At 33.1% G+C, this 15,485-nt stretch overlaps 1 protein-coding gene across 1 annotated transcript in view; it reads right to left on the reverse strand.

Moving 5' to 3' along the window:
• The window catches only part of NIPBL (NIPBL cohesin loading factor), a 202,594-nt gene that overhangs the window by 80,988 nt on the left and 106,121 nt on the right, over nt 1-15,485 (reverse strand). The window contains 3 exon segments of the mRNA XM_017868906.1: nt 7,924-8,550; nt 12,357-12,453; nt 13,681-13,841. Coding sequence (XP_017724395.1) covers nt 7,924-8,550; nt 12,357-12,453; nt 13,681-13,841 — 885 coding nt within the window.

Consider the following 15,485-nt stretch of genomic DNA (forward strand, 5'->3'; position numbering starts at 1 on the left):
ATCAGATTCTTTTCCTAAGAATAAAACAACCAGTTATAAATCATAAAGTCTCATTCAGGTTAATTTTAACTGTTAGCGAAAAACTATAAAGAGCTCCAAATCTGCCAACATACCAAACAGGAAATATAAGCTTTTACTGTATCTAAGATAAGTATGGAAAAAAAGAAATAAAATAGATACCATACCATTGGAAAAAAATGAGTTTAAAAAATGAATTTAGTAATTTGTCATTTAACTTTAATCAATAATTCAAATTCTTTAAAGTGTTAAAAGAGTGAAAGGAGTTTAAAAGCTAACCACAATGTTAGATAAAAGTAAATTTAAAATAAGGAAGCAACAGATATCAAAGGTATAGAAAATTTAAAATCAGGAAGCAACAGGTATAAATTAGAATCCTGTCTTAAGCAACTTCCACTAAAGAAAACTGTTCCTACTCTTCGACATAAAGTTGTAATGTTCTAGGGGTCTATTCTGGTCTCAGAAAGAAATAATTTACAGTATTATTAAATGTAAAGACACACACACAAACACAAATTCACCACTGCAATAAAATGTGAAGGTATTTTTAACATCTATATATTTCTGTGTATGATTCCATTTCTGACTTATGAGGGTGCTAGGTCATTTTCTGTAAATTAAATCTCCAGTTAGGTCTTGGGAATGGTTACATTATAGTACCTTCAGGTTTGGCTTCCTTTTGTTTATTTGCTGAGCTTGAGTATGTTTTAAAAGTCACTCTTAGTTATTTTAACAAGACAATCTCTAGATTCTCTTGTAATATTCACTAATGTGAATATAAGGAAGATGGTATCACAAGATTAAAAGTCAAACTGACAACTGAAAAATGGCTCCTTATTGTTAAGAGAACCAAGTTGTGATTTTTTTTCCTAATGGTAATGCTTTTTTTATATAGCAAAGTTCCACTGTTTTCTTTTTAAAGTGGGAAGTAGCAGTTCTTGCCAGTTTAAAATATAATCAAATGTAACTGCAATTTAATTAAGATATTTGTTAGTTATATTTTGTAAAACGAAGTCCTTCTGCTCCTTCAGTTATTCAGTCAAATCTAACACCACACATGCTCCATTTGTAAAACACCACCATCACAATTCTAAAGTATAATATATTATCATTAGATTGTTTCCACCAGCTAAAACTAACATGGTAAGAATTTATAGGAAGCTTTCTACGTCAATACCTTAAAAAAGAAATCAGAATACTAAATTTATATTTATTGAATCCTCTTTTAGAATGTTCTGCCATTCAAAAAATCATCTTTATGTTTTTTCATAGGGCAAACCAATTGATATCTCATAAGATGCTTTATCAATTTACACTCATCCCTTAAACTTTTATAAGAATCTAGAAATTCAAACAGTATAACCTAAGCTTTCTATATTTTTGATGAATTATGCTTTGTAAAAGTAACTAAAATGGTAGCCTAATCATACTTAAGATGTACAACGACATAGCTCTCTGGCATCTGAAGATTTAAGATATCTATGGGTCACTCTTTTATGCAGTGTCTTCAGAAAAACATTAGCATAGCCTAGAGGGCTGACTTTTAAAGGATTCCAAAATACTCAAGAGTTTATATATTATTAACCTCAATCCAATTTACCTTAAGACATTAAAATGAAAATTTAGCAAATACAATAATATCTTAATTTCAAAGAAATGATATATTTTTATTTAAACTATGAATCCTATGATTATTTATAACCAAAAAATGCATGTAAGTATTTGCACACAAGTAATTAAGATTGGGAAACATCTTACCATTTTTTTCCACTATATATAAAATGCTGTTAAATACAAAATTTTAATTGTTCAACTACTGAAAAGTACTTTACTCCTGTAAAACCTGGAAAATTTTCATTATTGTGGCAAGGATTCTTAGATATGTTAAGAGGATGTATGTTCTGATTCACTTGGTCTGATTCAATTCCACCACGAGCTTACTCCTTATAAAGCGGCTCTGAATCTGTACAGGTCACTTTTGTTCAACCACTTTTGTTATGAGTCTTCATTACATCATAACCACCTAATAATCATGGAAAGTCATCTCTATGAAGAATCATTCTGGTATTTAGGACAGTGATTACCTGTAAGCCCTCTTCAGCACTGGGAACCATAAGATTAGCTATTAGAATACATATATTCCTAAAGAAAATGCATACAAAAGGATTATCGTAATCTCAAAACCAACACTTGTCATCCAGATGCTGATATTCTCAAAATAAGATCCTGCCCTTACAGAAATTCTGAACTCAATTATGCTTACAAAAAAAACAAACTATACCACTTACTTAAATCTACAAGTGATATATGAAAACACTTAAAGCAGAAAGCACAATAATTGTGTATACATGGTAGCCAATTAAGTACAATGAAAACACACCACCCCTCAACCACAATACAAGCTGAGTGGCTAATTGTCCTATTCCTTGTACCAAATCCCAGTCTCTTATTCCAAATGACAGTAGGTAATAACTGACTTTTAACAAGGGCTATAGTGCAAGAATATTGTAACATTATATAAACATTAGTGAAGCTGAGCCATTCCTTATACTTGCTAACATGGAAAGTGGACCTTGGGAAAAGATGAAATAGGCAAAGATGAACAAAGGAACCCCCTCTTTGACAAAGGAAAGCAGAAATTTTCAGCACATGAAAAAGGTATTAATATCTAATGATAGGTCATCCCAGAAGCAAAGAAAGATGAATAGCCTTTTAAAATTAATTTATGTAATTACAGACACTAAAAGTATGAACAAAAAGATTGAGAAAAAGGTCCTTTTGGAATATTATAAAACATTAGGTTACAAAGTTGCTTTATCAGTGTATATACAGAATTGCTCAAAGAAGACAGAACAGGACAAAGGGACATAAATACCTAACAGCTAGAAAAACGTCCTTCTTGTGCAGAACAAGGGTACAATAGGGTCTGCCACAGCCTAGGTAAAACATTTCTTAAGACTATTCTATCCCTTTACTTGAATTCCACAAATATTCTACATTTGTTGAACTTTCTAATCTTATTTATAAGGTATAGTGTTATTGATTCCTGGTTATTGAGTGGAATATTTCTCTCACAGTAAATGAATATATTGGCAAACAAACTTATACTCTAAAGTAAAACTAGTAGGCCAGACAAATAGTCCTGCCTGTTCCACATCACCAGTAACACAACAGTTGTAAAAAAAGTCTTCGGTACCAAATGTTTGAATACATTAGATGTTGATTTTAACATTTAGTCTTTAATAAGTAACAATAATGGTAACTAGGGACAAATTAATTTCAAGGAAGTATTTCATCTCTTAAGGGCTCTAAAACCACCACTTCAGAAGAATTTTGCTTTTATTTATGACCTCACCTACACCCTTGGATCAATATACACACTTCTAATCATTGCAAAATCTCAGGGTAACTTCTTACATAACAAATACCATCCCATCACACAATGCAGAAACTGAATGCAATATGCCAAGTTCAAATCAAAAGAGTTAGGTGGCATCTAAGTTCCAAAAGTTTTCAAATACAGTCATGTATTGCTTAACAACAGGATACATTCTGCGAAATGCATTGTTAGGAGATTTCTCTGTTATGTGAATATCATATAGTATATTCACATAAATCTAGATGATACAGCCTACTATGTACCTAGGCTATATGGTATAGCTTATTGCTACCAGGCTATAAACCTGTACAGCATGTTACTATATTGAATACTGTAGGCAACTGTAACACAATGGTAAGTATTTGTGTATCTAAAACATATCTAAACATAGAAAAGGTAGAGTAAATATACAATATTATATTCTTATGGGACCACCACTGTATTTAAAGTCTAGTGTGAAATGAAACATCATTATGTGATACATGACTATAAATCCACGAAGGTGGCTTTCAGAAAACAAGTTAGAAATGACAACAATATGAAATCAGCAAAACCTACTTTAATCCTCAGGATATCACCACATACCTGTATTTTCACCAAAATTGAATGTCAACTCTGTTCATTCAACTTTTCAGTTATCTGTAACTATGTCATCATAGATTACAGAAGAAACTATTTAGATAATTGAAAATAAAATACACAAGTTTCTACAAGAACAATATGTTGTATCTGTTGACTTTGTTCTTTTTTTCCAAAGGAAAGTTAGTAGTATAAAAGAAGTTTGCTAATATGCAATTAGAACTATACATGACCCTTATTTTAATTCCATTTTTGTAAGTAGAAACTTTGGATTCAACAAATATGATACATAAAAAAAGGTCACCATTCCTCCTCTGTTTTTGTTACTATCAACAACTATTAAAATTCACTTAAAAGTACATTCTTTTCAAGAACACATTTTCCATAATACAGATTTAAGGTCATGCAAAAATTCAGTTATCAGGGCAACTAACATTTCTTGGTCAGGGAATTGTAATATTGTATGTTTCTTGCAAAACTGACTATCCTAAGATTCAGGAATTTTGAACAAGTTAATAAGAAAAGCTGAGTAATATTACTTTTTTCATTTGACATGCATATACTTTTATAAAAGGTTAGAGGAAGAGATATAATTTGGAACCTATGTATTTATTTCCTGAACCTCATACTGCAAACTAAAGAGAAAAGGTACAAGCAACATTTCATCCTTAATATCAAAACTTTACTAGTTTAAAAAAAAATTCCAGAAGTCCTACCCAGAGCAATCAGGCAAGATAAAGGAATATTAGGCATCCAAATAGGAAAAGAGGAAGTCAAATTATCTCTGTTCACTGATGAAATGATCCCATACTTAGAAAACCCAAAAAATTCCTCCAAAAGACTCACAGACCTGATAACTTCAGTGAAGTTTTAGGATACAAAATAAATGTACCAAAATCAGTAGCATGACTATACACCAATAACATTCGAGCTGAGAACCAAATCAAGAACTCAATCTCATTTACAATAGCCACACACACAAAATAAAATACTTAGGAATACATTTAAACAAGGAGGTGCAAGAGCTTTACAAGGACAACTACAAAACACTGATAAAAGAAATCATAGATAACACAAACAAATCAAAAAACATTCTATGCTCATGGATAGGAAGAATCAGTATTATTAAAAATGACTATACTGCCCAAAGTAATCTACAGATTCAACACTATTCCTATCAAACTACCAAAGTAATTTTTCAAAGAATTAGAAAACTATCCTAAAATTTATATAAAACCAAAAAAGAACCTGAATAGCCAAAGCAACCCTAAGCAAAAAGAACAAAGCTGGTGGCATCATATTAGGAAACTTCAAACTACACTACAAGACTACAATAAGCAGAACAGCATGGTACTGGTATAAAAACAGGCACACAGATCAATGGAACAGAATAGAGAACCCAGAAATAAAGTCACATACCTAAAAACAACTGATCTCCAAGAAAGTTGACAAAAATAAACAACAGAAAAAGGACACTCTATTTAACAAATGGTGCTGGGAAAACTGGCTAGCCATATGCAGAAGAATGAAATGGGACTCCTGCCTCTCACCTATACAAAAATTAACTCAAGATGAATTAAACACGTAACTCTAAGACCTCAAGTGATAAAAATCCTAGAAGAAACCCTGCAAAAAACTCTTTTGGGACATTGTCCTAATTAAAGAATTTATGACTAAGACCTAAAAAGCAAATACGACACAAAGAAAAATTGACAAATGGGGCTCAATTAAACTAAAGAGCTTCTGTACAGCAAAAGAAACCATAACAGAGTAAACAGACAACCTAGAGAATGAGAGAAAATATTTACAAACTATGCACCCAGCAACGGTCTAATACCGAGAATCTATAAGGAACTCAAACAAATCTCCAAAAAAAAAAAAAAAAAAAAAAACCCCAAAAAAAGGGGGCAAAAAAAAAAAAAAAAAAAACCCACTAAAAAGTGGGCAAAAGACATGAACAGACACTTCTCAAAAGAAGACGTACACACAGCCAACAACCATTTAAAAAAATGCTCAACATCGTTAATCATCAGAGAAATGCAAATTAAACTACAATGAGATACAATCTTAGACCAGTCAGAATGGTTATTATTAAAAAGTCAAAAAATAACAGAGGTTGCAGAGAAAAGGGAATACTTACACACTGTTGGTGGGAATGTAAATTAGTTTAACCCTTATGAAAAACAGTATGGAGATTTCTCAAAGAACTAAAAATAGAACTACCATTTGACCTAGCAATCCCACTACTGGGTTTCTATCCATAGCGAAAAAAACTATTTTATAAAAAAGACACCTGAACTCATGTTTATCGCAGCACTATTCACAATAGTAAAGTTACAGAATCAACCTAAGCATCCATCAGGAGTGGACTGGATAAAATGTGGTATATATATACCACGGTACACAATCATAAACAAGAGTGAAGTCATGTCCTCTGCAGCAACACGGATGCAGTTTGAGGCCATTAGTTACCCTAAGTGAAATAATGCAGACAGAAAATGAAACACTACAGGTTCTCACTAATAAGTGGGAATTCAACAACGGGTACACATGGACATAAAGTTGGAAACAACAGACACAGGGGACTCAAAAATGGGGGAAAGAGGGAGGGAGCCAAGGTTGAAAAACTATCTAATGGGTACTATGATCACTATTTGGGTGATATGTTCACTAGAAGCCCAAACCCCACCATCACACAATATACCCATGTAACAAACCTGCACATGTATCCCCTGAATCTATATTTAAAAAAAAAAGACAAAGAAAAAAATCCCAGCTCCCTAGCCAGTAAAATGAAGACTTCTAGCAATCTCTTTATTTGCATCTATTTCTGATTTACATATGTTGCAAACATTGTAGTACAACAATTACTAAATACAGTCCATTTTTTTCAATAACATTAAAATGAGCCATCATGACAGGCAGGAGATATAATATTCATCTTCAGCGTGTTTCTTAGCATAGAAACACAATTATCTAGTCATGATCCTGTCAAACACTGAACACATCATATATAAAAATCAGCTCTACCCAATATCAAGAAGTTTTATCATTACCAAGAAATAAAATATAAGAACTGAAAATCAATCTAGAATATTTTAATCATAAAATTAAATCATAAAGCATGCTTTTGGTCTGATCAAATGTGTATATGCATTTATATAGCAATCAAATTCATCAATTATATTGCTAATTTCAATCACTGATTCATCAGTCTCTTAAAACATGAAAGAAATTTTGTACACAGTGTATACCAAATTACTAGGAACTTACTAGGGATTTATTTTTATTTGATTATGAAGCACAAGGAAAGCTCATAAACTCACAGACCAGGTATGTCTTGAAACTCCATCCTAACATACTAGTCAGATGAAAGGGAACACTTCACTGTAATTACCACCAAAAGACCCTTAATTTCTAAGGTTTGCTATTTAATATTAACTTTCCATGATTTGTTTACTAAAAAAAATTGACATTATTAAGCCAGTAGGATCATAAACCAAGTGAAATATCTAACTGCCTAATAAGCATACACATAAGCTTTTCTTAAATGTATCTGTTCAAAATAATTCTATAGTACTTAACCTTGTTTCAGCAGAAAAAAATTTGAAGGTGCACAACAATATTAACATAACTTGTGAAGTATACATGTCATATAGAAATGCTAATGTTCACTTTAGCAGAAAAGCACAAATAAGTAAAATCATATAGTATATAATGAGCAACAGACCTGCAGAGAATTACCAAATCTCATATAGTTGTTTCAAACAATAAATTAAATTGTTACAAATTTAACTTCTGTGTTATGAGTATTACTAATAAAAATACATACTTGAGTAGACATAAATTATACAAAATAAGAGAAAAAAAGTAATATGAAAAGAATTTTTGACACTATAATTACATATTTGCCCAGATGATGAAGTGGTAATAATGAATTATTTTACCTTTATCTTGAACTTCTTTTGAGAAGCGCTCCCTTTCAATAGCTGATTCTCTCTCTATTCGCTCAATTTCAGCCAATGCATCCAATTCCACTTCATCATATATAGGTCCCTGTTGTGATACCTGTTGCTGATTCTGTACCACAGAAGTCTGGGGTTGTTTTGTAGCAACTGAAGTGTTCTGTTGTAAAACAGGCACTTGATTTGCTGGAAGGAATGCTGTTTGTTCTTGCTGCGACAAACATTGGGCAGCATTTAGTGGGCGGTTTACATCCTGTGGAGTAATGGGTGTTTTTGAAGTCTGTCCCGGGTACTGCACATTAAAAGGAATATCATTTTCTGAAACATTGCTATTTTCCACACCAGAAATCATATCCTCTTGCTGGTCCATGTCTGAAGACCTTACACGAGAAAGTCTTAATGTAAGTTTAGTAGAGTCCTTGGATGGAGAACTAATTATATCATACATTGCCGCTTTCTCACTCTGCTCTTTTTCATCCTTGCCTAATTTCATTTTCTTTTGCTTCTTTTGTTTTCTTTCTGGAGAATCTAGCAAGATATCTGGTGGAACATCTCGAGGTGATGAACAAGGTAGAGACTGAGATTGTAGGATTAAAGGTGGTCTTGAGCCTAGAAAAATAATTCGATAGAAATAACAGTTGTGCGGGTTTCACATTTTCTTACAATGTGATAGAAATATTAATAAGTGACAGTATAGTAATGCTAGAAAAAATAAGAAATTATATAATCCAAGCTACTTATTTACAAAAGATGAAGAGAAAGCTTAAAGACTTGTCCCACACAGTTGTTTAGTTTGCTAGTAGATAATCTAAAACCTAGGTTTGAATCTAAGTATGAGTATTCAATTTTCAGACTAGTATTATTTCTAATTTTGTGCCTATAATGTATAAATATTTAGCTTTATAAGGGTAAAAAGTTCATTTCTTCTAAAGATGATACAACACAAATATTTTGGGCATGACCATCTCTGTTCTTTCATGGACTATCTAGGAAAACGGATATATCCTGATTAAAGAAAGAATAAGTATGCTTTTGTTAAATTACACAAAAATAACAATTTAATCCTAGAGACCATCTCACATGAATACTACTGGGATGATAACAAAAAGCAAGGGGTCAATTTACAATTACTAAAGCCTTTACTTACTTCAAAAACTGGTGGCAAAGTATTGATTTATACTTTTATGCGGTCTTCTCTTTCTCCCTTAACATCATTCACATACTCGCTTCAGCTTGCTAATCCTCTTTTATTAGAAAATAAATAAGTTCAGTAAATTTCAAGGCCCAATAAAATATACTGAGCCCAGAGTCCATTAAATCAACCAATGTTATATGAAACAGGAAAGTGTTAAAAATAATCAGATGGAAAAATCATCCTAGTTAATAAGCCTTCAGACAAAAATTCTCCTTCAGACATGAAGGAAAAAGTGCACTGATATGCCTCAGAGATAACAGTATAACTGCATCTTAATAATGTATACATTTATTATCATTAAACTATAAAATATTTAAAAACTTGTAGGAAATTGTAAAAATTGGTCAAGATAAAAGTTTTTTTTACAGACAGAACTTAAACCTAGAACTGCCTTAAATTAAGCTTTCACCACTTTTATACTTTTTCCATGACGCATAAATCTGGACTTTCAATTAGCAAGGTTAATGTATTTTAAATGTTATATATAAACATACAACTTCATTGAATCAAGTGTGATAAAGATGATATGGGAGCAATTAACTATAAATGTTAGTCTGAAGTCATATCAATCATTCGTTTTTCCCTTTAGACTCAGCTTATATTAGACATTAAAAAGAAATGAACCTAACATTTTGTGTCAGAGTTGTAAAAGGTGCTTTACATATCAGTTCACTTGATTTTTACAACATTCTTGAGTATTATCATTAAAATTTTTCAGAAATGGAACATGAAGCCTACAGAGGTTAACAAATTTGCCCAAGGTTATGTTGTTAACAAACCTGAAGATTTAAAACAAGATTTGTCTTAAGTCTGAATTGTAATATGCCATTATGTCTTTGTATTTAAATTCTATGTGGCAAATTATATACACTTTAGAACAAACTTCAAATTCTAACAATTAATCTAAAAATCAAGATAGACTGACTTACCCTTCAAAACTAGTTGGAAAACAACTTCATGACAGAAGTTCAAGCTTTTGATGAATAATATTAGTGAGGTTATTTGCTTTAAAGTTTTCCATTTCTATCTAAGGTTTATCTACTATTTATCTATCTAATCTCAAGAGTCAGAAGGAAAAAAGCTAGTTATCTAGATCAATCACCTATCTCCCTGTTCTCTTTCCCCGGCAATCTAAATAACTTCTCACCTTGACAACATTTGTGGGATATGTATCTAACCTACAAATAGTTACTCTGGAAGTTTTTCTCCCTTTCAGAAGCTGGGTTTTTATCCCCGAAAATTCATACAATTTACAGAATTGAAATGGCTCATAACAGCTCAACTTTTACCCTATGAAAAATGTCCTTGACAGAAAACCACACACTACATGTTTTCACTCATAAGTGGGAGTTGAACAATGAAAACACATGGACCCAGGGAGGGGAACATCACACACAGGGCCTGTTGGGGGGTAGGGGGAAAAAAGAGAGAGAGCATTAGGACAAATACCTAATGCAGGTGAGGCTTAAAACCTAGACGACAAGCCTGGTGTGGTGGCTCACGCCTGTAATCCCAGCACTTTGGGAGGCCAAGGCAGGTGCATCACGAGGTCAGGAGTTCAAGACCAGCTTGACCAACATGGTGAAACCCCATCTCTACTAAAAATACAAAAAAAATTACCCGGGCATGGTGGCATGCGCCTGTAATCTCACCTACTCAGGAGGTTGAGGCAGGAGAATCACTTGAACCCAGGAAGCGGAGGTTGCAGTGAGCTGAGATCACGCCACTGCATTCCAGCCTGGGTGACAGAGCGAGACTCTGTCTCAAGAGAAAGAAAGAAAAAAAACCTAGACGACGGGTTGACAGGTGCAGCAAATCACCATGGCACATGTATACCTATGTAGCAAACCTGCACGTTCTGCACATGTATCCCAGAACTTAAAGTAAAATAAAATCTAAAAAAAATTTTGAAAAAAAAAAAAAAAAAGAAAAATGTCCTTAATAAACAGTAGGAATACAATCAGTGAAAAAAGATCTTTACCATATCAGGCAGATACGAGGTAAAATATCTTTATGCTTTAGATGGCTATAATTAGAAATTCTCATGAGAGACTATATTACCAGCTATGTTAAAATTAATTATAAGCTAATTTTAAAAAGTAGAATACAGTATTCTCTTCCAACAAACTGATAATTAAAACTATTTGACTACAATTTTAAGTATTTTAGAAACTGGCTCAAACCTGGGACTTAAATTCACAATTTTGTGAATCTGTTACAGATAGAAGACCATGCAAGGTTCTTTGAGAATTCAAAGATAAACAAACTAAAATTCATGTACATAAAGTAGTATAAGTTCTTAGAAAAAATATAAACTAATAGCTTGAGGAGATTAGGGGAGCGCCCACGGAAGATCACCCATTTAACTTCGACCTGGAATAACAGATAGAATTTTAAAAGGCAGAGATAAAAGTAAACGTGAGAGATTTAAGAATGTAACATAGAACAGGTTAGATTGATAAATGACTAGTTGAGAAGAGACTTTGTGATAACTTAAAATTTTTAAGGTACAATGATTCAGGATTGGAACAGCATTAAGAGAGATGGGATGACAGAAAGAACAGTGAAAACCATTTCAAACATGAATTTGAAATATCCGCTAGGTATGAAAGAAGTTTTGTCTGGCAATGAAGAATTACAACTTGGGAGACAAGACTGGAGCCAAAGATTGATTTAGGAGTTTTATGCATAAAAGTAATCAATGCGGTTAATGAAACTTAATAAAATGGCTGGGGAAAAAAGTACAATGGGTGATAGAAGGTCTAATAATAGAAATCTTGTGAATAAGGAGAAGAGCTAATGAAGAAAAAAAGTATCAATGAAAGAAGTAGGAGAAAAACAGATGGGCTCATATGAAGTAAGTCTTTTTGGAGGAAAGAGGAAGTAAGTCTTTTTGGAGGAAAGGCTGATCAAAAATTTCAAATGTTAAAGAGAAGAAGGTTGTGGTTTGAAAAGACCACTGGATTTATCAAAGAGAATGGATACTGGATATATCTGAGAATCCTATCAATAGATTACTGGGTAAGTGGAAGATGAATGAATCAATGAATACGGACAGATTTAAATCCCATGATCTAGACCTGCTTGTACGGGTTTATTTTTTTTCTACAATGAAAAAAAAATACAGAATAACTTTTTAATATCTGCTTTAGGAAGTTTGAGTTCTTTATTCAACTTGAAATATAAAATATACAGAAGGAAATTTCAGTTACAGTAGTACCTTTAGGAGTTCCTTCACTTCCAGCAGGGGAGCATACTGGCTGTGGAGATCTCAAGGGAAAAGATGCAGCATTCCTCATTGTTGAAGAATCTCCATCCTAAAAATAGAGTATACAATTTATCTTTTGAATGACAGGAGAGGCTTTATAGAAATCTTAAAGAGAACCAATAAGAGACATAAATTACTGACAGGTAAAGTGTTGGAATTCAAAAGCATAATTCTTCTGCACTTTCCTGTTTTCTTCTTGGTATATCTTAGAAGAATTGAAATTGTATCCAAAAGAATCAACAGCCTAAGCATGGCAATGAATAAGAAAATTTGTATTACTAGTATGCTCCATTTTTGTTTGCTTTTTTCTACCAAAGGAGCTATGAGTACTCTACCAGCTGATAAATGTCTTGAGGGCAGAATTTATTGTCATCTGTATTATCCTTAGACACATGCAGCTTACATAAAATACAACAAATCAATAACAAGGCAAATTTCCAGAATATGGAATATTTTAATAACATCAAGACAACATTAAATTTCAGACACAAAACTCTGTACAAGTATTAGAGGGAAAAGGAGTCAAGTACTAACAAATAAAGGCTCATTATCTTAAAAAAAAATTTAGTGTGAGCAGTATTAACCTAAAACTGAAGTATTTCATTAAGAACCCAAACCTTGAGGCCAGGGGTCAGCCAACTATTTTTTTTTTTTTTTCCAGGGGTAGTCTAGCTCTGTCGCCCAGGCTGGAGTGCAGTGGCCCGATCTCCACTCACTGCAAGCTCCGCCTCCCGGGTTCACGCCATTCTCCTGCCTCAGCCTCCCGAGTAGCTGGGACTATAGGTGCCTGCCACCACGCACAGCTAATTTTTTTTCTGTTTTTAGTAGAGACGGAGCTTCACTGTGTTAGCCAGGATGGTCTCCATCTCCTGACCTTGTGATCCACCTGCCTTGGCCTCCCAAAGTGCTGGGATTACAGGCATGAGCCACCATGCCCGGCCAGCCAACTTTTTTACATAAAGGAACAGAGAAGAAATATTTCAGACTCTGTGGGCCACACACAGTCTCTGTCACATAGTGCTTTTTGTTTTTGTGTTTTTTTTTTAAATAACCCTTTATAAACGTAAAAACCATTCTCACTTTGTGGTTCAGGCTACTGGTCACACTTGACCAATCCTGCTCTAGACTAAGCTCTGTATGTGCAGGAGCCATGTTGTACTCAGTAGCTAGTATAATGATATACGGTAGGTATCATTCAAATTTTGAAATGGAAATAATAGATTATATGACAAATATTAGAACTATTTTATCACCTTAATGATAATATATTACATACGTCACTACTTAGCCTGTGCACCATGTGTAGGTAGTCCTCACTTGAACCATGTCTAGGATTATCAGCATGATGATTAGCTGAATTGCCAGACAACGGACCAGAAACTTTATTATCATGTATGTTTCTCAAACCACCTGCAACAATGGGACTTGATACCGACGCTGAAATTAATAAGAATAAAAAAAAGGTTTATTAAAAAATTCTTAACATTCTTGGAGAATAGTAATTATTCACAAATATTTTAAGCATATAGAAATTACAGAGAATAATGTAACAGATACTCATGTACTGACTATTTAGTTTGATCAAATCTTAACACTCTGCCAGATTCCAATCTATTTTTGAAAAGAACTAAAACATTACAAATATAGTTGAAGATCTCCATTCATCTGTTATTTCTCTCCTCTACTCCTTTCCTTTTACTCCTTAGAGGTAACGATTTTGACTTGAGTTTATTCTGCCTATGTGTTATCTTTATACCTTTGCTATGCATGAATATATTCCTAAGTAATTCATTGTGTTTTTACACTATAATTTTATATAGATGATATATGTATCTATCCTTATATAACTTGTTTTTCCATTTAATATTATGTTGAGATTATATATAATATATATTTTATATATATATAGTTTTAAATTCTTTTATTTATTTTAGACAGCTCTGTTGCCCAGGCTGGAGTTCACTGGCATGATCATAGCTCACTGTCAGCTCAAACTCCTGGGTTCAAGTGATCCTCTTGCTTTAGTCTTCTGAGTAGCTAGGACTACAGAAACCTGCCACCACACCTGGCTTTTTCTTTTTTTGGTAGAGATGGGGTCTTGCCATGTTGCCCAGGCTGGTCTTAAACTCCTGGCTTCAAATGATCCTTCTGCCTTGTCCTCCAAAGCACTGGGATTACACGTAGATGTGAGCCACTGTGCCTGGCCTAAATTCATTTCTTTTAAATAATTACATATACTCTGCTGTATGATGTACACTATTTATTTGTTCTTTCTTATGTGGATGTTCAAATTGCTTAAAATGCTTGCTGCCATAACGCTGCAATGTATGTTCTTGTACATGAGGACTCTTTTTATAAATGTGTAAGAGCTCTGGGTGCTAATACCTAGGAGTGAAATTGCCGGGTATGCATATTTTTAAACCTTACTAAATAACAGGTTACTTATGACCATTTGTATTCATTGGTAGCGTATGAGAGTTCCCACTGTTCTATATCCTTGCCAATAATTTTCATCATTCTAAGGGTAGGAAACATTTCTAATAGTCACTTGTATCTTCTAAAAGCCTTACAGTTTTGGTTTTTCAGTTAGGTCTTTAACCCATGTAAAACTCATTTTTAAGTGTGAGACAGGGATCCAATGTTACTTGTTTCCATATGAATAACTAGCTGTCTCTGCATCATTAATTAAAGAAATCATTCTTTCCCCTACTAAGATACGATGTGATAGGGACCAAGTTTCCATTTGTCCATGGGTATGTTCCTAAGCTCTTCATCATGTTCCACTTCAATATGTGTTAGTTTTCCATGCCTGCACAAATCCTGACTGCTGTTAGACTGAGCTGTTACACTTCATTCCTTATTATTTTGTCTATTCTTGAACTTCTACTATATGAATTTTTAGAAGCAGGTTAAATTTCACAAAAACCTTTCTTGAGATTTTTTTATCAGTGTTATACTGAATTTATAGATATGGGTATAATAATAATCTTTACCCTACTGAGTCTTCCTATCCATGAAGATGGCACAACTCTTTTTTTTTTTTTTTTTTGAGACAGAGTCTTGCTCTGTCGCCCAGGCTGG

This window comes from Rhinopithecus bieti, unplaced genomic scaffold, assembly GCF_001698545.2.
Source record: "Rhinopithecus bieti isolate Rb0 unplaced genomic scaffold, ASM169854v2 scaffold_4911, whole genome shotgun sequence".
Taxonomy (NCBI): Eukaryota; Metazoa; Chordata; class Mammalia; order Primates; family Cercopithecidae; genus Rhinopithecus; species Rhinopithecus bieti.